General features: G+C 39.6%; 1 protein-coding gene and 1 long non-coding RNA gene across 2 annotated transcripts in view; one reads left to right on the forward strand and one right to left on the reverse strand.

Moving 5' to 3' along the window:
• Positions 1–235: 235 nt before the first annotated feature.
• The window catches only part of LOC122657542 (glutaredoxin-C4-like), a 28,423-nt gene continuing 2,979 nt past the window's right edge, over positions 236–25,679 (reverse strand). The window contains exons 2-4 of the mRNA XM_043852277.1: positions 24,399–24,472; positions 445–543; positions 236–307 (exon numbers count right to left, since the gene is read on the reverse strand). Coding sequence (XP_043708212.1) covers positions 237–307; positions 445–543; positions 24,399–24,472 — 244 coding nt within the window. The 3' untranslated portion in view covers position 236. The remainder of the gene's footprint in view (positions 308–444; positions 544–24,398; positions 24,473–25,679) is intronic.
• On the forward strand, positions 4,470–10,354 carry LOC122657543. Its single transcript, XR_006332321.1, has 3 exons — positions 4,470–4,658; positions 8,042–8,046; positions 10,339–10,354. It is a non-coding gene; the product is annotated as an uncharacterized LOC122657543 (long non-coding RNA).

A 25,679-nucleotide genomic window follows, 5' to 3' on the forward strand; every position in this document is an offset into this window, starting at 1 on the left:
ACGTCAAAGATTTTAAATAAAAAACTTGAAATGAGTATGCAAAAAATGTGCTTATGGTTAAGGAATATGTCAAAAACAAAAGAGTGCCATAAATCTACAAACAAAACACAGACAAATGATTCCAAATCTTCAAGACAACACCTTATGGTAATCAACCAGATTTGGAGGATGCAGAGTTAGGGAAAGAGTTAAAGATGAGCATCGAATTGAGTTTTTCTGGGGCTAATATGCTATGCTCAAAGATCGTCGTCCTCTGCAATGCCTAAAAGCCTGGCTAATTTTCCACTATGATATGCTTCAACAGTATCTGAAATCAGAGGGATCAATTAGTTTTTAGCTAAATTCCTTAAAAAAGTTTGCTACCTAGAAAATATTTCCTTTGAACAATTTAGCATCAAAACGAGGATGAAAATAAATCTTAAAGCCCAGGGTTGAGAAAGTAACCATCTGAACCGCCTATGTGCTTTCCATTAATGAAGACCTGAGGTACAGTACGCCTACCAACCATCTTGCTCAGGACATCTTGGATATCCAAACCATCATCTGTGGAACACAAACTACTTTCATGAAATTTCATTTCAATAGATGACAATAAAAGGAATGCCAAAGTAAACATACAAAACATAACTGTTTAGCAAAATGTATACCAGGAAGAAAAAAAATGCGTACAGGTTGAATAGCAAACTCCAACCCTGCAACCAGTCCAATAATAGGAGGCCCAAGGTATAAAAGACCTCTCACCATACCCTACCCCGACTAGTGAATCAGCCAATGTATACCTCAGTCATCGTTTGAAATTTCGAGTTTTGACCAAAACCTGGCCAAAACCCTGTATGTTTTGGTGGTTGGATTCGTTTGACCATTTCGGTGGTCAAAAGATTATTTAAGCCCGAAACTGGAGGAAAATCATAATTATCCATCTCTAAAAATAAAGGATCCTAAATATGGTTAAAAAACACACACAATAATGTAGAGTAGGTTTACTATTTCAGCAGGTTACAAATTCTCACTCAACAAATAGGATTGCAGATCACCATTTATTCCAGATCTAGACAACAATTAGAACTCAAAGTTCACTGATTATATGTAAACAAGATTCTGATCAAATGTTACAGTCAGATGAAGGAACCAAAGACCAAAATTTCATGGACATCCAATGGTGGGATCTTGATCTATGAATTAATTCCAAAAACAGCAAGTAGATCCTATTCCACCGTTGGATGTCCATGAAATTTTTAGCTTTGGTTCCTTCATCTGACTGTAACATTTGACCTTGAACAGATATCCAGATCAGTATGTGAGATCAATCTGGATTTCTAGTTGAAGGTGATAATAATGAGAAGAATCTGGACTCAAGACTTCAGAGTGATCCAATGACTAAATACTGTGATCTGGCAGTGTCCAAATATATTAAATAACCTCCTAAACAAAGCATCCGTGGTAAAAAAAATTTGAGTATTTGCAAACAGTTTCAGACAGGTCCTTGTCCTCATCTGATGTAGCAGAGATTAGGAAGATTGGGTCAAACAGAAACTGTTAAAGTAACCCTGGACATTCACCGATAGCCATCTACCATAAGAAATACAAGTCAGCATATGGAACCAAAAGGGGCTCTAAGTGATAAGGAAATCTGCCCAACAGTAACCACCTCTTTCAACCAAAGGGAAGAAGATCAGATACTATAGATCTGATCTAGAGTTGTTGACTGAAACAGGGAAACCCTCCAGCAAAGCCGCAGGTGAATTCCACTCTCCAATCACCAGCCTTCTTAGACTAAATGGATCGGATTTTAGAACATCAACAGCAACTCAAATACCAGGGAAAAGAGATTTTGGTTCTCCTCCCAGTAATACAGGTTACAGAATCAACAAAATAGAAACAAACGAGATCAAGAGAAAGGAGGGAAGAAGAAGAGGGGATAGGAATATGTCTCTCACCCACGGTCTATCACCGTAACTACCTCACACAGCAATGACACTCAGCATTCCAGCACAAAACTATTTTTTTTTCTTCATCCTCAAAATCGTATGGAGGTGTCCTCCCTTTCTTCTATTTATAAAATAAAGCAAGCAGTGACATGGAAAACTCTCTGTGCGTGGGAGAGATGGACAGAAAAAGTAACTCCAAAGATTCTAGTACAATGAAATAAATGGTACTTTTTAAAACTAAAAACTGAATTAGAAACAACTTAATTAACTAATAGTTACAAGGAAATAGAAGACAATCAAAATAAAAGTAAATATTTAACTAAAAGATCTCAACAGCAACTCTCCTCCACACAAGTGGTCCCTGCCCCCCACAGAATATCTCTCAAAAGTCTTTTACAAAGTTAGCAAAGCCTCCATGCATAGTCCAAGCTGGGCCCCACAATATCTGATAAGAATCTCCCTTAAACTGCTGATCAATGGATATTTGGGGCAGAACCTGGACCTATGGGCCTAAATAACTCCATCACATAAGCCCAGACATGGGCCTGAACGGCCTAAACCGATGGCCAGAAAGATGCTCTGGTTTGGGCTGGTTATAACCAAACCCAGGTGGCACTATAGGGGTCTGTCTGGACTAGCGCTACACTGCATCAACTCTCCCTAGCTTGAAAAAACTCGGCCTCAAGTTCTGATGAATCGAGGAATCAATTGAGTGATAAATATCAAAACCCATAGCAAACAGATACTTTAGAAGCTTGCGATATGTAGAGACGTAGTCCTGAAGGCATGGTCCTTTCTCCTTGTTAAACCATGGGGTAGTGATCATGTAAGGGAGTCCCTCTATCGTTGGATGTGTTTCCTTCTTTGCTTAGTTGTTTCTTCTCTTCTTTCATAGTTGTACTAGGAGTATGTTGTTAGTTGTTGGTTAATGATATACCACTAAAAATCCAATCTATGGATGGTTGTAATGTAGTTCTAGATTGGTAGGAAACAAACTAGAAGCCAATGACCAGGATCTGCTATGAACTAGGTAATTCTGCTAGGTCAAAATAGGTGAAAATTGTGAAATTAGGGTTAGGGTTTGATGGGACCTAGGGTTTGATGGTAGGGTTAGGTCCAGTTTGTGTAGGGGAGTTTATTAGTGAAGGTTGCGTTAAGTTTTAGTGGTTGGAAATGTGCTGGAATGAAATAACAGTGGATTAGGTTTTGGGTTTTGGGTTTTTGAAAAGGAGAAGACGATGGAATCTAGAGTTGGGAGAGGTCAAAAGTGGACCAGACTTGGATCGAATTTCCCAATGGGGGAGGGGAGAATTCGATCCAAATATGGAAGGGTTTTGATGGCTGGTTAGGTCTGGGCAGAATTTAGATCTTGGGAAAATTGAAAACAAAAAGGGGGAATTTAGGATTGGGCTGTGAGAGGATTAGAAGAAGAATTCTTGAGGATGGGGATGATTCAAATTCACTGTTGTTGCAGAATTTCCTTGGCAGCAGCTTGTTTGATTGTAGATCTTGAATAAAAATCAAAACTTGAATTGAATTTGAAAGTAGGGCTTCAAAAGAACAAAGAGAGCTTGAACGAACTACCCGGGCTTCACACCGCAAGGTGTCAATTGGATCAAATACCAATCCCACCAGCCTTGATCAAACACAAGACAAAAATCTTCAATGGAGAAGAAGAGCAGCAAAAAGCTTTTCATTGTGCTCTGAGGACAAGTGGCATCCTATTGTGCCACCTCCTGTTCCTACCTTAGTCTCGTTTCCCCCTCCTTTACAGGAGTATCAGCAACGGGACAAGACACCAGCACCGAGTGAGATTCCGACTGTTTCGGTGGTTTCGCCCCCTCCACTTGTGTCCTCCTCAGGTGAAGCTCCGCTTACTTCCTTGCCGGATAACTTACCAGTTGCTCTGGGAAAAGGTACCTGTTCCTGTACCTAAAAGTCTAATGTTGCGTACCCTATTGACAAGTTTGTTTCCTTATCTCATCTTCCCCCTTTGGTTCATAATTTTGCTTTGTCGTTATCTACCTCTACTGTGCCTAATAGTCACACTGAGGCCCTTTGTCTTCCTGGCTGGAAGGATGCCATGGATGCTGAAATGGATGCCCTCTTGACCCATAACACCTTGAGTCTGTTGATTTGCCACCTGGTAAGAACCTTGTCAAGTGTTGCATGGTTTACAGTATCTTCCTGATGGTTTTGTTGAGCGGCTCAAAGCCTGTCTAGTTGCCAAGGAGTATACCCAGACTTATGGGGTTGACTAGTTTGAGACATTCTTTCCTGTTGCCTGGCTAAATTCAGTGCATTTACTTATTTCCTTGGCTGTGAATTTTGATTGGTCATTATATCAGCTTGACATTAAAAAGGCTTTTATGTACGGTGCTTTGCAAAAGTTTATATGGAGCAACCTCCGGGGTATGTTGCTCAGGGGGAGGATCGTACTCGGGTTTTAAGTTACGAAAGGCTATCTATAGTCTCAAACAGTCGCCCAAAGCGTGGTTTGAGAAATTCAGTGCTACGGTGGTGTCTTATGGCTTCTCACAGTGTTATTTCGACCACTCTATGTTTGTCCGCCACCAAGATGGTAAGGTAGTTGTCTTGATCGTCTATGTAGACGATATTATTATTTCTGGTGATGATGTGGCTAGTATTGCAGAGGTGAAAACATATTTACAGCAGCATTTTCAAACCAAGGATCTAGGTGATCTTAACTATTTTCTTGGTATTGAAGTTGTGAGGAGTAGGACAGACGTCAGTTTATCTCAAAGGAAATATGTTTTGGACCTTTTATCTGACACTGGCATGCTTGCTTCAAAGCCAATGGATGTCCCTATGGATGCTCATCAGAAGTTTGATAGATGATGGTGATCTCCTTAAAGATGTACACCAGTACCGAAGTTTGGTTGGCAAGCTGATCTATCTTACAGTTACCAAACTAGATATTTCCTTTGTCATGGTATCCTTAGTTAGCTTATGCAGTCTCCTGAGAAGGCTCATTGGGATGGAGTTGTTCGTGTTCTTCTCTATTTGAAGGGTGCCCCTGGTAAAGGGTTGATTTATCGTCCTCGTAGGCATATGGATCTTGTTGCTTTTTCAAATGTTGACTGGGCTGGGTCGGCCAATGATCGTCGCTCGACTATAGGTTATTGCACTTTTGTTGGGGGTAATCTAGTTACGTGGCGTAGTAAGAAATAGACTACAATTGCCAAGTTGAGCGTTGAAGCGGAATACAGAGCTATGGCTCATACTACTGCAGAGTTGATGCGACTCAGGTCTCTTCTTCTTGAGATGGGTTTATCTGTGTCGGTGCCTATGAAGATATATTATGGTCATACTTCGAGAACTCGCGAGATCTCACCAAGTTTCTCGGTTTTTCGAAATCCCGAGACGAGACTGCCTACGAGTCTCAAAATGTCAATATCTCGCCGAGATCTAGAGATCTCGGATCTCGGTCGAGATCTCGGTTTGACATAGGAAAATGCCCATCTAGGTCCTTTATATGAGTGCCAGATCTCGAGATCTTGCTGGAAAATCTTGGTATACAAACACCTATCTATGCCAGGAACCAAGATAGACACTTATTTATGCCTAATATCATTTAAGTAAATGATTTTGTATTTCATTTACTTAAGATATTATTCATAAATAAGCAAATACCCCCTATTTGAATCCAATAAAAATAGTTAAAAAATAAAATTCCAAAAGGAAAAAAAGTCAACCCCCCACTTCAAGAACAAAAACTGGATTTTCGGCGGTAGGTGCAATTTTCAACTTTCTAATGCTGGGGTTTTTCTCAAATTTCATATATCTTAATATGGTAAAACATTGCTAAAAACCAAAAGTGCGGTAAAATATTCATTTGTTTTTATGTCCAAAAATATATTTTTCATTGGAGCGATTTTGTGACATTCGCGTACACCGAATTAAGTTTGACCGGTACATAACTCCTTCAATATAAATAAGATTTTAGCAATCTTGGACTTGTTGGAAAACTTTGTTTTGAAAGCTTTCCAACAAGTCCAAGATTGCTTAAATCTGATTTATATTGAAGGAGTTATGTACCGGTCAAGCTTAATTCGGTGTACGCGAATGCTGTCAAAATCGCTCTGAATGAAAATATATTTTTGGACATAAAAACAAATGAATATTTTACCGCACTTTTGGTTTTTAGCAATGTTTTACCATATTAAGATATATGAAATTTTTAGATTTGAGAAAAACCCCAGCATTAGAAAGTTGAAAATTGCACCTATCGCCGAAAATCCAATTTTTGTTCTTGAACTGGGGGGTTGACTTTTTTTCCTTTTGGAATTTGATTTTTTAACTATTTTTATTGGATTCAAATAGGGGGATATTTGCTTATTTATGAATAATATCTTAAGTAAATGAAATAAGTGTGTTTGTCCTGTGTCTGTCCTGCTTTCCCACTAAGTGAAACTCCTATTTGGACTTTGTTTTTGCAAAATCTGATAGTGTCATTGTGTTTAAATGGCCTAAAATAGGTTGAATACCAAGTTTCAGACCAAAACTAGGTCTAAAACCCACCGAGACGAGGCTTCGGGTCGGAAAAAAAAAAAAGTGCACCAACTCGGCGACATCTTGCCGAGATCTCAACTCGACTCGGTTTTCCAAGGGTCCGAGTTGGCACCGAGACCCGAGTTTTCGAACCTTGATTGTGGTAACCAGGCAGCTATATACAGTGCTAGCAATCCCATCTATCATGAACCATAGTTCGAGATCTCGCCAAGTTTCTCGGTTTTTCGAAATCCCGAGACGAGATGGGGGTCGAGTCATAAAAGTACAATATTTCTTCGAGATCTCGGTTTGACATAGAAAAATGCCCATCTAGGTCCTTTATATGAGTGTCAGATCTCGAGATCTTGCTGGAAAGTCTTGGTATACAGAATTGCAGACACCTATCTATGCCAGGAACCAAGACAGACACTTATTTATGCCTAATATCATTTAAGTAAATGAATTATTTTATTTACTTAAGATATTATTCATAAATAAGCAAATACCCCACTATTTGAATCCAATAAAAATAGTTAAAAAATCAAATTCCAAAAGGAAAAAAAGTCAACCCCCCAATTCAAGAACAAAAACTGGATTTTCGACGGTAGGTGCAATTTTCAACTTTCTAATGCTGAGGTTTTTCTCAAATCTAAAAATTTCATAAATCTTATTATGGTAAAACATTGCTAAAAATCAAAAGTGCGGTAAAATATTCATTTGTTTTGATGTCCAAAAAACTATTTTCATTCAGAGCTATTTTGACAGCATTTGCGCACACCGAATTAAGTTTAACCGGTACATAACTCTTTCAATATAAATCAAATTTGAAAGCTTTCCAACAAATCCAAGATTGCTTAAATCTGATTTATATTGAAGGAGTTATGTACGGGTCAAACTTAATTCTGTGTGCGCGAATGCTGTCAAAATCGCTCTGAATGAAAATATTTTTTTGGACATCAAAACAAATGCATATTTTACCGCACTTTTGGTTTTTAGCAATGTTTTACCATAATAAGATTTATGAAATTTTTAGATTTGAGAAAAACCCTAGCATTAAAAAGTTGAAAATTGCACCTACCACCGAAAATCCAATTTTTGTTCTTAAACTGGGGGGTTGACTTTTTTTCCTTTTGGAATTTGATGTTTAAATATTTTTATTGGATTCAAATAGGGGGTATTTTTAAGTAAATGCTTTTGTATTTGTATTTCATTTACTTTTCATTTACTTAAGATATTAGGCATAAATAAGTGTGTTTGTCCTGTGTCTGTCCTGGTTTCTAGCATAAGTGAGCGTCTGTCCTGCTTTCCCACTAACTGAAACTCCTATTTGGACTTTGTTTTTGCAAAATCTAACAGTGTCATTGTGTTTAAATGGCCTAAAATAGGCTGAATACCAAGTTTCAGACCCAAACTAGGTCTAAAACCCACCGAGATGAGGCTTCGAGTCGAGAAAAAAAAAAGTGCACCAACTCGGCAAGATTTCGACGAGATCTCGACTCGACTCAGTTTTTCAAGGGTCCAAGTTGGCCCCAAGACCCGAGTTTTCGAACATTGTCATAAACGGACCAAACATATTGAAGTCGACTGCCACTTTGTTCGAGATGTTGTTTTACAAAAAAAACTTGTTGAAACCCCTTTTGTTTCATCTTCAAATCAGCTAGCAGATATGTTCACCAAGTCACTTTTTGCTCCTATTTTTCTCACCTGTTGTAACAAGCTACGCATGGGAGACCTATATGCTCCAACTTGAGGGGGAGTGTTGAAAACTAGAGGTATTTTAGTCTTATAACTTGGGTTTTTGGGGTTTCCTGGTATTTTTCATTCTTTCTGTCCTTGGTTTATAAGGTTGTAATAAGGGTAATGGGGGACAGAATAGGAAAAGAGAGAAATTAGAAAGAAATCAGAATTTTAGAATTGCAAGGGGAGAAGAGAAGAGGCCGTGAGAAGGAGGGGGGGAAGTGCACACGCACAAACTCATAAACTCAATTCATTCTTCCATATCTCAATGATGGGGGATTACATCATATATAAAGAAAATAAAAAGACTCCTAAAAAATTAAACCTGTAACTAAAACTTATCCAAAGAGGGAAACTAAAACAATTTGAAATCAAAGATCCCAACTAACTTCTAAAATAAAGAGAAAATAAAATAAACTAAAAAAAACACATTATTTCCCCAAATAAGATAAATTCCTAAATTCCTACTAGATCCAAAAATCAAATTGTCACCCAATTCAATTGGGTTTGGGTCGGTCCAAGGTAGTGCACCAGTTGGGTCAGCCCAGTCCATGATTCTCCTGCATCAATTCTTCCGGAGTTCAGAAAAACTTGTCCACGAGTTTTGTAGAACGAGAGAATCAAAATCGTACGGTCGATGTCAATTATCAGTTCACGTCCAACTTGTATAAAATCCACAAGCCAAAATTCTTGATTGAAGTAACCATGGGAAAGCACGTAAGCAAATGGATCAACTACGCAATCAACTGCCACGATTTCTTGACGTTCATCGGCCAATGGCATCGCTTGAATTGAAGTCTGATCCATAACGATTTCTTGATGTTCATCGGCTAACGGCATTGCCTGGATTGGAACCTGATCATGGAATTTCAATTCTTCGATTGGACCGTTGATTTCATTGTGATTTTCAACTGCCTGGGTCAATATCTGATCATGGAGCTTTAATTCTTTGATCGAACCATTGATTTCTTGTTATTTTCAACTGCCTGGGTCGAAATCTGATCAATGGGGCTTTAACTTAACCTTCAAACATTCAATGTGTGCTTCAATGATTCTTAGGGCTACTTCTTTTAGTTGAAATGCTCTGGCCAACTGTTCACTAACCCACTGTTTAGAACTCATTGGGGTTAGTGGATTTAAAGATAACAATGGCAGAATTGTAATTTATTAGACTGCAAATTAAAGAGAAGAAAAGAAGTGTGGTGTAACGGAGGGTGGGGAGGGGTAAACTTGGAAACTACTAAAAAAGTAGAATATGAATAGAAGGGAAAGGAGCATTAGAGGGGTATAATGGGAAGATTAAAAAAAAATCAAAGAAGAAGAATCGATAAAGGAAAGAAGAACAAAACAGAATTATATAGAGAGGGGTAAATCTGGAAATAAGACCTAAATAAACTAAAGAATAAAGTAACAAAATAACAAGGAAGAATAAGGGGTAATTGTCTTCTACGGGTTGTAACTGAACACCGAAAGAAGCTGCGGTGAGCTGTGCAACAGAGGAAGGATGGAAGACGTGATGAGGGTCTACAAAAAAAAAAAGGAAGACGTGTTGAGGCTGTCTTCCTCCAACGGACAACCAGCGGCTGGAGTTCTCCGCCTCTTACTTTCTCTCTTCTCTGAAACTCTTTTTTTCGATGGAAATTTAAGAGGGAGAAAGGTGGTGGAGTTGGTGCTAGGACAAACAAGAAGGGTAGTTTGAATGGTTTGCAGAAGGGGAAAAAGAAACGATGGGATTCAGGGTTTTTTTTTTATTGTTTTTTATTTTTATTTTTTTGCTGTTGCAGCGAGGAAGAAGGGATAGGAAAAGAAGGGGTGGCTGTGGGTTGGGGTTTCAGTGGGGCGAAGGTGAGGAGGGGGAGATGGAGGGTAATATGCATTTTTTTTATTTTTTTTTTGTAACAGAAACTAATTGGGTTGTTGGCGGAAAACAGAATAGAGGGGTGTCGGGGAGGTTACAACGGGAAGGGACGAGATGGGTTAGGGTTTCACGGTGTGGGGGAACAAAGGGATAAGGTGTGGCAGGGTTTTGAATCGATTTTTTTTTTTCACTATACCACAGAACAGTAACAGGAAAGAGAGAATCGGGAAGAAAACGAAGGAAGAAGAATAGAATGGGAAAGAGAGATCACAAGGGAAGGAGCAAGAGAGATCACAAGGGAAGAAGCAAGATGGGATCATGGGATCCTTCGGCTCTGATACCAGATAATGGGCGACCGGGTAAGGGAAGAAGTTGAAAGAAATCAGAATTTCAGAAAAGGAGGGGGGTGCACACGCACAATGTCATTTTTCAATTCATTCTTCCATTCCATAATTTCAATGATGGGGAATTACATCATATATAAAGAGAAATTGAAGAGTCCAATAAATAGAAACTACCCATTACATAAATAAATATAATAAAGAAACTAGCTTAAAACTACTAAGCCCCCACGAAAGGACTAGATATAATCCAAAATTATAGGAAACTAACAACCTATCTCTAAAATCTCTCACGCAAGGCAGCATCCTAAATAATGGGGGACAGAATAGGGAAAGAGAGAAATTAGAAAGAAATCAAAATTTTAGAATTACAAGGGGGGAAGAGAAGAAGCCGTGAGAAGAAGGAGAGGGGGAAGTGCACACGCACAAACTCATAAACTCAATTCATTCTTCCATATCTCAATGATGGGGGATTACAACATATATAAAGAAAATAAAAAGACTGCTAAAAAATTAAAACTCACCCTGTAACTAAAACTTATCCAAAGAGGGAAACTAAAACAATTTGAAATCAAATATCCTAACTAACTTCTAAAATAAAGAGAAAATAAAATAAACTAAAAAAAACACATTATTTCCCCAAATAAGATAAATTCCTAAATTCCTACTAGATCCAAAAATCAAATTGGACCAGGCTCAATTGGGTTTGGGTCGGTCCAAGGTAGTGTACCAGTTGGGTCGGCCCAGTCCTTGATTCTCCTGCATCAAAGGGGTTAGGGGTAATTTCGTATACTCCTAACCAAAGAACAATTAATATATTAGGGAGGCTGCCTGCGATAGAATCTTCTAATTTTCTATCGCAGGCTGCTCTCCTCCTCTCTTGTGGCAACACTTTCTCCCTCTCTCTTCTTCTTCCTTCTCCTTTCCTCTCTCAACTCTTGATGTGATTAGTAAGGTTCTGATTTGCAACACCTATTATTAGGGGGATTAATGAGGGATTAGAGGTGGCATAGCATGATTGGACCATGTGTCCTACTTCAGGGCTGCCACATGGTGCACAAAGAAGATGAGATGGTGGCATGGTTAGTAGCCACATGGCATAAGGGTGAGGTGTAATCCAGGGTCAGCCACTTTGATTGACCAAGTCTAACCATTTGCATGACCAAGGTGGTGGTGGCAATAGGAACCCAGCCACATGGCTGGAAGGAGGAGGTAGCCATGGACCTGATTTGACTAAGCACACTAGTGCATCACATGGTGGCCTAAGAGGCAGCCACCATGTGCATGCTTAAGTAGGTGGTGGCAAGGTTGGGACAGTCATATAATTGCTGGAAATTCTTAAGACTGCTGAGTTCTTGAGTTAGAGAAAAGAAAGAAAGAAGAAAAAAGAAGTAAAGAAGAAAAGGAAATATAGGTAAGCTTAGTTTCTTCTTCTCCTCTAGCATAGTTTTTATTTATTTGATGGGTTAATTGATTAGTTTGCTTACTGTTTACATAGGGGTTAAGGGATTTATATTGCTTAAAACCTAAATTGAGAGAAGAGATTGAAGAGGAAGTTGAGCAGAGAAGCAAAGTTTGAGAGAACTATTCGAACTTTCGAAGTGTAGATTGAATTCTTGATGGGTGCTTACACATACTTAATTATCTACTGAACGTAGAGGTAATCAAATCGAAAGGAAACAATGGTGAAAGAAGAGATTGAAGAGGAAGTTGAGCACAGAAGCGAAGTTTGAAAGAACTACTCAAACTTTCGAAGTGTAGATTGAATTCTTGAGGGTGCTTACACATACTTAATTATCTACTGAACGTAGAGGTAATCAAATCGATAGGAAACAAAGGTGAGGGAATGATGGATATTGTATATATGTGATTTATGTACTGTTTAGTTACATGTATGTAAAGTATATGTATATGTCAGGTATTGATAATGCCTATGAGAGTGTTGTTACGATGTGTTCTTTGGATTGTAATGCATTGATGAGCTTGTAGATAATGTTAATGTTTATGCTAGTGTTCTAGTATGAGAATGGTTATGAGAATGATATGTGATGCAATGTATGAAATGAAGAGATGATAATGATGTATATGTATGTAATGACTTGATGTTGATGATGTATAAGCATGAAATAAGATTATGATGGTGACGTTTATGGCATGAAATGGAAAGAGAAAGAAAGAGAATGAAATTTAATGCAATAACAATACCCTGTGTCTACCATCCATTTCCAGCAAGGGGTTATGTACTGGATGAGGTATTATGTATTGGATGAGGTATAATGTCATGGTAATTCTAGAGAATGGCGTATGGGTCATGTGGTTTAGTGCAAACCATTTAATTCTAGAGCATAATATACAGATCATGTGGTCTGGTACAAAATGTTATACGTTGGTAATTCTAGAGTATGAAGACGAATCATGTGGTCTAGTGCAAACCATTTAATTTTAGAGCATGATGTACGGATCATGTGGCCTGGTAAAGAGAATTAATGATAGAGCATGTCCTCATGGTCATGAGGTCTATCTAAGACGATGTAAGGCCTAATTTAACACAACATTTATGTGCACATTCGGTAGTACACTATTGACTTGACTTAACCCAACAGTATTAAATATGTACACACATGTACACGTACGATTATTAGCATGTTCTCCTCACTAGGCTTTTAGACGATAGGAGAGTGTGTATATAATAAACCAGATACAAATAGATGTTTGTGTGTCAGGTGCATAAACTTGAGAGACAGGACTGAGTAGCCGATAAGGGTTGCTAGTATACTTTTGTGTTTGTAAGAATGTATAGGATATGTTCAAGAAGTAAGAGAAATGTAACAGAAATATAATAACTTTTGATACTGAATGCAATTATCTGCCACCAATATTACTGTTTGTTTGTAAATACTCTTTAGAATTATGAAGTATATCCAACTCCAATTAGTAAGTCTTCCGCTGTGTATGTTATGTTATATGGAAGTTGTGATAATAAATAAAGGTATATAGAAGATCATTTGATCAGCATCCGTGAGGGCAGTGTACCTTTTACCCTATCTGGGTTCGGGTCATTACAGGTGATGAAGTGGTGAAACTTGAGGAGCGAGAGCTACCACAAAGTGAATGCTTTAGATACCTGAAGAGGGTGATATAGAGGATGATGTTTCCCACATAATTAAAGTAGGATGGATGAAGTGGAGAGGTGCACCGAGAGTGCTATATGACAAACGCATGCCTATTAAGCTTAAGGGGAAATTCTACAAGACAGTAATAAGACCAGCCATGACTTATGGGGCGGAATGTTGGGCGGTTAAGAAGAGTAATACGGATTAGATGAGTGTAGTGAAGATGAGGATGTTAAGGTGGATGTGGGGCAACACCAAGAGAGATAAGAGTATGGAATGATTGTATTAGAACCGAATTGGGAGTTGCACCAATCCATGACAAGCTCCGTGAGAGCCGCTTGAGGTGGTATGGTCATGTCCAACGAAGACCTATGGATGCAACAAGTAAGGAAGAGTGACCAGATTCAGTTTGACGGAGCTAAAAGAGGTAGGGGCAGGCCTAAAATGATTATTGGAGAAGTGGTAAGAAAGGATATGCATGTGGTAGGGCTCGATCCTAGTATGACCGCAGATAGAGTTATTTGGAGGATGTTAAGAGATATGATACATGATAGGGAGAGTGTTAAAAATTAAGGACTAGGAGATAAAACAAGGAAGGATAAAGTATGGACTGAACATATAAGAGCGGACTTGAGAGTTGCCCCGGTCAATGACAACCTCTGAGAGGGTAGTTTAAGGTGGTATGGCCTATCCAACGGAGGCCTAAGATCGCCCCAGTAAGGAATAGTGATATGAATCCAATTGAAGGAGCTAAAAGAGCTAGGGGCAGACCTAAAATGACCATATAAGAAGTGGTGAGGAGTGACATGCATAGTCTAGGTCTTGTACCAAGTATGACCTCGGACAGAGGCTATTGGAGGGCAAGGGTCCGTGTCGCAGATCTTATTCTCCCGGCGTGCTAGATTGTGCCTCTTGCCTGTTACTATCTTTCATCATTCATCTTTCATTTTGCTATTTACTTATCATCTTTTATTTGTCTTTTTTTCCTTTTTCATTTCTCATCTCTTTCCCCATCCCTCTTTTCCCTTCCCTTTTTGAGTAGATCTTAGTTTTCTCTACTTTGTTGTTGTTGTTGTTGTTGTTGTTGTTGTATGTAGGACTTCCATGTCTGAAGACTACATTAGATGACTAAGATTGAGTCACCCTCCTCTATGAGTTGTGGCCGTTGTTGTGTCACATTAATCCATGGGATATTGATTTAAAATTTGACTGTATTGGAGTCGGCTATTCCAATGAACCTAGAGAATATGAGCATAATGTTCCCAATATGGTCTAAAAAACTTCCCTAATACCTATAGGCCCCGGGTTTCTCATGATACTCTGATGCACCACCAAGTAGGAAGAAGAAGGAGAAGTCGTCCTATATTAGGGCTTAGTTTGGAGCCAGAGCTTTAGTATTGCATTCTAATATTTCTTACATTTCATAATTAGTCTATTTATCTATTTTTAAATTGAATCGGTTCAAATTGGTTGCATCTAATTGGTTCAATTGGGTCAATTTAAGTTATTTAGCTAAGTGTCTTTTAACTTAAGTTTAGTAGGGTTAATTAGGTCTTTTCAGTATTTTAAGTTATTAATTTTAGATAGTAATCATTCCCTTCCACGATTTATGATGGAAGAGGTTAGATTGTAATAGGATTTGGCTGTTAGTCTATTTATAAATATTCAAATCGTGGAAGGCTCCCCCACAAGTTTTATGGAAAAAAAATCATGTTTGCTTGGCTGCCATTGTTGCTGCTCCTTTGCCCCTTGCGAGTGTGTGCATCATTGTGATTCTATCAAGATAGAAAGGGATTAGTGGAATCCAGTCAACACTTTACGCCGTGACGGCTGGGAGGATCTCTGTCTCAAGGTGGTTCCATCCTTCATTGCTCAAACTTGCTGGCAGTGGAGTTCTGCTGTAAGTTTGAATTTTAAATTCTATTTCCATTCCTTTTCTTTCCCCAATCGATTCCCCCTTTGTTTTTGTTTGAATTCCATAATCCCTAGTGTTCTAAATTCTGTCCAGCCAATTCCTATCATTCAAATCCCCTCAAATTTCAGACTTATTACATTAACCCCTCCACTTGATCCAGATTGCTGCCCCCATTCCTAGTTCAAAACCCTAAATCCCCTCACCTCCATTAAAGCTCCACAAGCCTTAAAATTCCCACAGCCTAATCTAACCATCAGAACCAGCCCAAAATCTGGTCGAACTTCCCTCCTACTGTCCCCTAAACTCGACCTCAACCCGTGTCCTAAACTCCCATTAGAAACCCTAAATTCAATCTAATTTCTAAAACCCGAAACCTTAACCCTAATTTCTGAGATTTTAAATTCTTATCTATACTTAATCAAACCTAGGATTTTGACCTAAAACTACACTTCTGTCCTATTGTAACTGCAGAACCAGCAACCCCTTAGTTCTTTGTTATTGGTCCTGGTTTAATTGGCTTCTAGTAGGGCTTTACCCAATCTAGAACTACATTAAGTGGTATCAGAGCCCATGGCTGAATCCATGGCTGCAATGATCGAAATGTTCCAGAAGTTTGCTGCTGAACAAAGGGCTGCAGCTGAAGCCCTAAAGGTTACCACTGATGCAATCATAGCTAGATTACAACAATTGGAAGAACAGAGAGTTCCCCCTGACGGAGACAGTAACTTATCCACAGATGAAGATAGGTACCAGCTCAATTCTGTGGTACAGAGACTGCCTGACAGAGATGGGGATACCAGAGATGATTACAGAGATTCTAGAGATGGATACAGAGTTCACAAAGATGCCCAGAGATCATAGAGATGGATACAGAGTTCATAAAGATGAACCCAGAGATCACTGAGATGGGTACAAAGTTCACAGAGATGAACCCAGAGATTACAGAAGACCATTACAGAGATCATCGGGATCGAACCAAAGGTACCCGTGAACCATCTCGGGAATACAGAGATCAAAACAGAGGTTATAGAGACAGAGATAGAGAAGACTGGGACAGAAATAGAGGTCAACAGCCCACTATTGAGGAGTATATGAGATCTTACTTCACTGGAGATCAAGGTCCTAATTGGCGCTACACTGATAATCAGAAGGTGAAGCTTGAACTAAAAGAATTCAATGGAGATCATGACCCTCAGGTATTTTATGACTGGCTTGCAGCCCTAGATGATTATTTTGATTGGTATGACCTGTCTGAAGAGAGGAAGATGAAGTTAGTCCGTACTAAACTTGTTGGACCAACACATGAGTGGTGGAGAACCATTGAAAGGGAGATGGACTTTAATGGAACAGCATCCCACACTTGGGAAGACATGAAGTACGACCTAAGAAGCATTTGCCAAGGCACTTCAGGTCTCAGTTACAGGATCAATTCAACTCCCTACGCCAATGGACCATGACTGTATCTGAGTAAATGAAAAAATTCGATGCACTCTCTTCTCGCACTGGCATTAAAGAAGAGGGCATCTAGATGCTTTCATGGTTCAGGATGGGTTTGACAAGTGAGATAAATAGGGCCATTGGGGTGGTTGAAGTAACAGACATTCGAGATTGCTTTGAGAAGGCCTTGAAAGCAGAGGAGCTACTAGCTTCAAGCAAACAGCCGGGTTCTACTTCCAAGCCGGCCCACATCAACACTAGCACCTCACGACAGGGTCCCTCTATAGGCAGCACCTCTCGCCCTGCTGCTCCCCCACGTGTTGATGATAAGGGCAAAGCTCCTGTGGGACGTAATGATCCTTTTACTTTTTTCCATTGTCAAGAGAAGGGACATATTGCTAGGGACTGCCCAAGCAAGAGGAAGAACATCAATGTGGCTGAAAAGGAAGCAGCCCACGATGGTGATGAAGAAAAAGGGCTGCAAAGCTTATCCTGATGATGATGATGTGGCTGCTTACTTTGAAGAGGAGGGTAATGATACAAGAGGCATTCATGTGCTGCTTCAAGGGGCCGCTATCCAGCCAGAATTCCAGCCTTCCCCACTCTCCAAAGAGCTGCTGTCCGCCTACAAGTTTGAACCATCTGTTGAGGATGATCTTAAGAAACTTGACCCTGATTTGAATAACTATTCCATGATCTCCAGCCATTCATCGGAGATGAATGCTTTTAAGTCGGGGAGAGTAGATGCAGCACCAAGTAGGAAGAAGGAGAAGAAGAAGTCCTGAATTAGGGCTTAGTTTGGAGCCATAGCCTTAGGATTGCATTATAGTATTTTTTTTATTCCATACTTAGTTTAATTTTCTGTTTTTCAATTGAACCGGTTCAAATTGGTTGCATCCAATTGGTTCAATTGGATCAACTTAAGTTATTTAGCTAAGTGTCTTTTAACTTGAGTTTAGTAGGGTTAATTAGGTCTTTTCAGTATTTTAAGTTATAAATTTTAGATAGTAGTCATTCCCTTCCACGATTTATGATGGAAGAGGTTAGATTGTAATAGGATGTGGCTGTTAGCCTATTTATAAATATTCAAATCGTGGAAGGCTCCCCCACAAGTTTTATGAAAAAAAAATCATGTTTGCTTGGCTGCCATTGTTGCTGCTCCTTTGCTCCTTGTGAGTGTGTGCATCATTGTGATTCTACCAAAGGTGGAAAGGGATTGGTGGAATCCAGTCGATACTTTACGCCGTGACGGCTGGGAGGATCTCTCTCTCAAGGTGGTTCCATCCTTCATTGCTCAAACTTGCTGGCAGTGGAGTTCTGCTGTAAGTTTGAATTTTAAATTCTATTTCCATTCCTTTTCTTTCCCCAATCGATTCCCCCTTTGTTTTTGTTTGAATTCCATAATCCCTAGTGTTCTAAATTCTGTCCAGCCAATTCCTATCATTCAAATCCCCTCAAATTTCAGACTTATTACATTAACCCCTCCACTTGATCAAGATTGCTGCCCCCATTCCTAGTTCAAAACCCTAAATCCCCTCACCTCCATTAATGCTCCACAAGCCTTAAATTTCCCACAGCCTAATCTAACCATCAGAACCAGCCCAAAATCTGGTCGAACTTCCCTCCTACTGTCCCCTAAACTCGACCTCAACCCCTGTCCTAAACTCCCATTAGAAACCCTAAATTCAATCTAATTTCTAAAACCCAAAACCCAAAACCCTGACCCTAATTTCTGAGATTTTAAATTCTTATCTATACTTAATCAAACCTACTTCATTACACTCCCTAAAACCTGCCTAGTTTAATCATATAAACTATATTCCCATTACCCCACCCTAACCCTAGGATTTTGACCTAAAACTACACTTCTGTCCTATTGTAACTGCAGAACCAGCAACCCCTTAGTTCTTTGTTATTGGTCCTGGTTTAATTGGCTTCTAGTAGGGCTTTACCTAATCTAGAACTACATTAAGTGGTATCAGAGCCCATGGCTGAATCCATGGCTGCAATGATTGAGATGTTCCAGAAGTTTGCTGCTGAACAAAGGGCTGCAGCTGAAGCCCAAAAGGTTACCACTGATGCAATCATGGCTAGATTGCAACAATTGGAACAGCAGAGAGTTCCCCCTGACGGAGACAGTAACTTACCTATAGATGAAGATAGGTACCAGCTCAATTCTTTGGTACAAAGACTGCCTGACAGAGATGGGGATACCAGAGATGATTACAGAGATCCTAGAGACAGATACAGAGTTCATAAAGATGCCCAGAGATCACAGAGATGGGTACAGAGTTCATAAAGATGAACCCAAAGAACACTGAGATGGGTACAGAGTTCACAGAGATGAACCCAGAGATTACAGAAGACCATTACAGAGATCATCGAGACAGAACCAGAGGTACCCGTGAACCTTCTCGGGAATACAGAGATCGAAACAGAGGTTATAGAGACAGAGATAGAGAAGACTGGGACAGAAATAGAGGTTGACAGCCCACTTTTGAGGAGTATATGAGATCCTACTTCACTGGAGATCAAGGTCCTAATTGGCGCCACACTGATAATCAGAAGGTGAAGCTTGAACTAAAAGAATTCAATGGAGATCATGACCCTCAGGTATTTTATGACTGGCTTGCAGCCCTAGATGATTATTTTGGCTGGTATGACCTGTCTGAAGAGAGGAAGATGAAGTTAGTCCGTACTAAACTTGTTGGACCAACACGTGAGTGGTGGAGGACCATTGAAAGGGAGATGAACTTTAATGGAACAGCATCCCACACTTGGGAAGAAATGAAGTACGACCTGAGTAAGAAGTATTTGCCAAGGCACTTCAGGTCTCAGTTACAAGATCAATTCAACTCCCTAAGCCAAGGGACCATGACTGTATCTGAGTACATGAAGAAATTCGATGCACTCTCTTCTCGCACTGGCATTAAAGAGGAGGGCATCTAGATGCTTTCCTGGTTCAGGTTGGATTTGACAAGTGAGATAAATAAGGCCATTGGGGTGGTTGAAGTTACAGACATTTGAGATCGCTTTGAGAGCAGAGGAGCTACTAGCTTCAAGCAAACAGCCGGGTTCTACTTCCAAGCCGGCCCACATCAACACTAGCACCTCACGACAAGGTCCCTCTATAGGCAGCACCTCTCGCCCTGTTGCTCCCCCACGTGTTGATGATAAGGGCAAAGCTCCTATGGGACATAATGATCCTTTTACTTGTTTCCATTGTCAAGAGAAGGGACATATTGCTAGGGACTGCCCAAGCAAGAGGAAGAACATCAATGTGGCTGAAAAGGAAGCAGCCCACGATGGTGATGAAGAAAAAGAGCTTCGAAGCTTATCCTGCTGATGATGATGATGATGATGATGATGATGTGGCTGCTTACTTTGAAGAGGAGGGTAATGATACAAAAGGCATTCATGTGCTGCTTCAAGAGGCCGCTATCCAGCCAGAATTCCAGCCTTCCCCACTCTCCAAAGAGCTGCTGTCCGCCTACAAGTTTGAACCATCTGTTGAGGATGATCTTAAGAAACTTGACCCTGATTTGAATGACTATTCCATGATCTCCAGCCATTCATCGGAGATGAATGCTTTTAAGTCGGGGAGAGTAGATGCAGCACCAAGTAGGAAGAAGAAGGAGAAGAAGAAGTCCTGAATTAGGGCTTAGTTTGGAGCCATTGCTTTAGGATTGCATCCTAGTATTTTTTTTATTCCATACTTAGTTTATTTTTCTGTTTTTCAATTGAACCGGTTCAAATTAGTTGCATCCAATTGGTTCAATTGGGTCAATTTAAGTTATTTAGCTAAGTGTCTTTTAACTTAAGTTTAGTAGGGTTAATTAGGTCTTTTCAGTATTGTAAGTTATTAATTTTAGCTAGTAGTCATTCCCTTCAACGATTTATGATGGAAGAGGTTAGATTGTAATAGGATTTGGCTGTTAGCCTCTTTATAAATATTCAAATCGTGGAAGGCTCCCCCACAAGTTTTATGAAAAAAAAATCGTGTTTGTTTGGCTGCCATTGTTGCTGCTCCTTTGCTCCTTGTGAGCATAGTTGTCATGGTGTCGCCATATCGTCGCCATGGTGTCGCCATATCGTCGCCATGGCGCCGCCATGTCGTCCTGGCGCTGGAGACATGTTCATATCGACCTACGCCATGGCGTCCTGTCTCTCTTTCGCTCTTCGATTTCTTCTTCTTTAATTTTTTGTTTCTTCCCCAACCTTAGACCCACCCCCTGTTTCCCTAAATCTCCTATTTTAACCTAGAAGATGCATATCACACTGCTTCCGCCAAAGTAACCTGCAACTAAGACATCCGCCAGATCTGATTTCAGATCTCACCATTCGGTTGCCATCAGAATTTTGGGGCTATTTCTCATTGGGATCGGCAGACCTTGGTACTGCGATTTTATTCCAAAAATTGCAGGGAGAATCGTCTTCGTAAGGAGTTTCCTCTGCTGGAACTACCCCAGTTCACTGCCTCTCTGCCTCTCTGCCTCTCTTTCTATCGTGTTATTGCAAGGTTGAAGAAGACATTAAGTCTTTAAAATTGCAAGGACAACTTATATTATTTATATAAAACCCCCTATATTCTCTATTGCTATTCTGTTTAGCCCATTCAGTTTTCTCTTTAACTCCATTAAATTACAGTTCTGCCACTACTTTACAGCTTCAGATTAATTACAATTCTGCCATTGCTCTTATAAATTTTGATTTATCTATTAGTTTGCCATTCAACTTTGGATTCAAGTACAATTTTGCCATTGCTCTTATAAATCTTGATTTATCTACTAGTTTGTCATTCAACTTTGGATTTAATTACAATTCTACCATGGTCGACATGATCGCCATGGCAACACCATGGCGGGCAACATGTCGATATATCGACGTGACACCCCTCCACCGACTTGGATCGCCGTGACGCCGTGACAACTATGCTTGTGAGTGTGTGCATTGTTGTGATTCTACCAAGGTGGAAAGGGATTGGTGGAATCCAATCGACACTTTACGCCGTGACAACTGGGAGGATCTCTCTCTGAAGGTGGTTCCATCCTTCATTGCTCAAACTTGCTGGCAGTTGAGTTCTGCTGTAAGTTTGAATTTTAAATTCTATTTCCATTCCTTTTCTTTCCCCAATCGATTCCCCCTTTGTTTCTGTTTGAATTCCATAATCCCTAGTGTTCTAAATTCTGTCCAGCCAATTCCTATCATTCAAATCCCCTCAAATTTCAGACTTATTACATTAACCCCTCCACTCGATCCAGATTGCTGCCCCCATTCCTAGTTCAAAACCCTAAATCCCCTCACCTCCATTAAAACTCCACAAGCCTTAAAATTCCCACAGCCTAATTTAACCATCAGAACCAGCCCAAAATCTGGTCGAACTTCCCTCCTACTGTCCCCTAAACTCGACCTCAACCCCAGTCCTAAACTCCCATTAGAAACCCTAAATTCAATCTAATTTCTAATACCCGAAACCCTAACCCTAATTTCTGAGATTTTAAATTCTTATCTAAACTTAATCAAACCTAGTTCATTACACTCCCTAAAACCTGCCTAGTTTAATCATATAAACTATATTCCCATTACCCTACCCTAACCCTAGGATTTTGACCCAAACTACACTTCTGTCCTATTGTAACTGCAGAACCAGCAGCCCCTTAGTTCTTTGTAATTGGTCCTGGTTTAATTGGCTTCTAATAGGGCTTTACCCTACCTAGAACTACATTATACTCCCTTCAAAATTTAGTGGGAGCAAGGGTCCAAAATTATTGCCATGTGCAGGTAAGATCCTGTTAACATTATATTAGTATAATGTTTTTGGTGATTACTAACTTGTGTTTGTGTGTATGAAAGATCCTAAATGATAATTCCGTATGGACTGTATCCTCTCCAAACATCAAGGATTTGTCAAAAGCAAGCCTAAGCAAGTGGAAGGAGTCATCGAGTATAAGTTCAATGGAAGATCTTAAAGTCAAGCTTGAACAATAAAAGTCATGAAGGGTTCAAGCACCAAGTTGAAGATCAAGCTTCAAGGAACCACCTCATGAACATCAAGCACCTCGGATGCAAGAATGGAAAAGGACATCGTCAAAGGTTGTTCTACATCAGCACAAGATCTTATGATAATTTCATATTTGCATATGAATAATAATCCTAAATTGTAAGATTTTCAACATTAGAACCCCCTGGACTTAATCGTAAGTCACCCATGTTTGACCAATGGTTTGAGCATTACAAATTGGGAGTTAACCTATGACCAAACAGGAAGTAATGGACCTAACATTGTAATATTAGGCAGGCTTGATAACTGACATAGTAAGCGATCAACTAGCCAAAGTCAAAGAGACTGTCTGGCCAAAACAGTCATCCAGATGACCAGCCGGTCAATCACAAAAGAAAGGTGGTCGACTGACTGCCCTGAAGCCGGATGAAGATTCCTGAATGTGCTGAATTTCGGTTTTTAAGTGATGCCATTGACCGGCTCAACCAGGCGATCGACTGACTCCTGTTTTCTTCTATAAAATCAGTGCAATGGTCATATTTTAATGCCTAATTCCAACAAGGTGGTCAACCGGCCCTTCCAGGCAATCGACCAGCTCCACTCAAAAAAGAGTCATTGGAAGCTCTAACAGTCATCTTTTTTGTCGTTTCTTCCTCCTCAATTTAAGAGATACTTGTGGGAGCTTCACAAGACTTTGGACTTAAATTGGGAATATTGTCTTAGGTTTCTAGCAATTAAGAATCAATCTAGTGTTCTTTAACTTGCATATTTACCGTTTGAGTTATTTCTTCTCTTCTTTGTAAGAGTTGTTGTACGAGATTGGGTATCTCCAAGTGGTAATCACTGAGATGATTCTGTAGGTTTGATTGCTACCAGTGAAAAGCAATAGAGTTGTAAATAGTGAACCCAGAAAACTATTGGGTTGGTTATGTGCCCAAAAACCGTGTGTAAAGGTTGAATTGCTACCAAGGTAAAGCAATTGTGAGAAGGCTTGATCACTGCCATTTGGAAGTGACCGTGAGATAATGGAAAGTCCAAGAGTGAGAGTAGCTCTTGGTAGTGGACATAGGCAAGAAGTCGAACCACTCTAAATCGTAGTACTCCATCAATCTCTATCTCTTTCTCTTTGTTTTTATTTACACCTTTGCATGCATCAGTTGGGTTGGGTTGGGTTGGATTTATGTATTTAATTAAAAAGTTTTTATTTTAAATTACCCACGAACAAAGCTACAGAACTGGGTAGCAACTTCGTCTAGAAATCTAGATATGTTAGACCAAGAAACAAAGCTACATAACCGCATAGCAACTTCGTTTGGACCTCAACAAATGGTAGACCAAGAAAGAGCTACAGAACTGAATAGCAACATTCTTTGCACGTTACACTGTCATGGTTATATAATTCCCCTAGTTACTCATACATTTTACTAGCCCAGTAATTAAGCTAAATTTACTAGAATCTCAATGTGATACCATTAAACATGTTTAATGGATGGAACCAGGAGCCATATTATTCCTCTCAGTTAACAGTAAGTACTACAAGAAGGTTGAGAAATCACCTCTCTGATCTAGTTCAACAACATGGGGCGTCTGGTTCAACTCTTTGAAAACAGATTTTGCCTTCATACAGTACCTGCACATTACCATATTAACAGCAAGCAAAAGCACATACAATCTAAGACCCCATCCAGAATTTACATGATAACAATAATACCTTAGCTAGGTGTAAACATGATCCCGGCAAAACAAACAACAGGTAGCCCATGGATACAATTAGCAGTTGCAACAAGTAACAAGATGATGCAAGATGCACATTAAGTAGTTTACTCATGGTTTAAAAAATTTGGGAATTGGATCACTGAATCAGCCGATTCAGATCGGAATCGACTGTGATTCATCTAGATTCTAACTGATTCAACATGGCTGTTCATGCCAAGAAACCCTAAAGTAGCTAAGATTTGAGATCTGAGGGCCGATTCTAGGGTTCTTGGGACTGATTCCAGCCGAATCCAAACCGCTCCGGATTGGAATCAGCAGGGACGGATTTGATCCATGATTCCATGTTTTGAGACACTGAGTTTACTAAATAACTTTAGCGTCCTATTGAACCATAACAGCTTAAGGGGAGTGGCAAAGCAGAACCATAAGGGGATCAAACTAAGAAATGATGCATACGAATGATAACTGAAAGTAAACTTACCAAAATCAGATTAAATTCTTTCTATTAGAAAAAAAGAGTGGCAAGGAAATCCAGAGATCTATAATTCCCCCAAAAACTTTTACGTTAAGCTTTTCCAAATTAAAAAGAAAAAGAGGGAAATTCATTAAGAAGAATGGCTCTAGCTGTCCAACTTAGGCTGTGTTTGGTATGCATTCCCATTCTCAAAATATAGAATGCATTCTTAACCAAGAATGAGAACATTGTTTGGATACATATTCAGCAAGTGCATTCTTAATTTAAAATGCTTCATCTCTTAAATAATTATTGATAAAGAGATGAAATCTCTTTTCCACATTTCATCGAACAATTTATGGGAGCTATTTAATGGATGGGTAATGACTTCTGATGCTGATGAAAAATGAGCAAGGTTCAAGAACTCGGTTTCGGTACTGGTTTCGCCCAGCCAAAAAACCGAGTTGGGCCAAGATCTCGGCGAGTTGGTGATTTTTTATTTTTTTTTTTGAACTCGAAGGCTGGTTTCGGTGGGTTTTAGACCTAGTTTGGGCCTGAAACTCTATACTTAGTCTATTTTAGGTCATTTAAACACAATGGCACTATCAGATTTTGCAAAAACAAAGTCCACATAGGAGTTTGACTTAGTGGAAAACCAGGACAGACA

This window comes from Telopea speciosissima, chromosome 4 (genome assembly GCF_018873765.1).
Source record: "Telopea speciosissima isolate NSW1024214 ecotype Mountain lineage chromosome 4, Tspe_v1, whole genome shotgun sequence".
Lineage (NCBI taxonomy): Eukaryota > Viridiplantae > Streptophyta > Magnoliopsida > Proteales > Proteaceae > Telopea > Telopea speciosissima.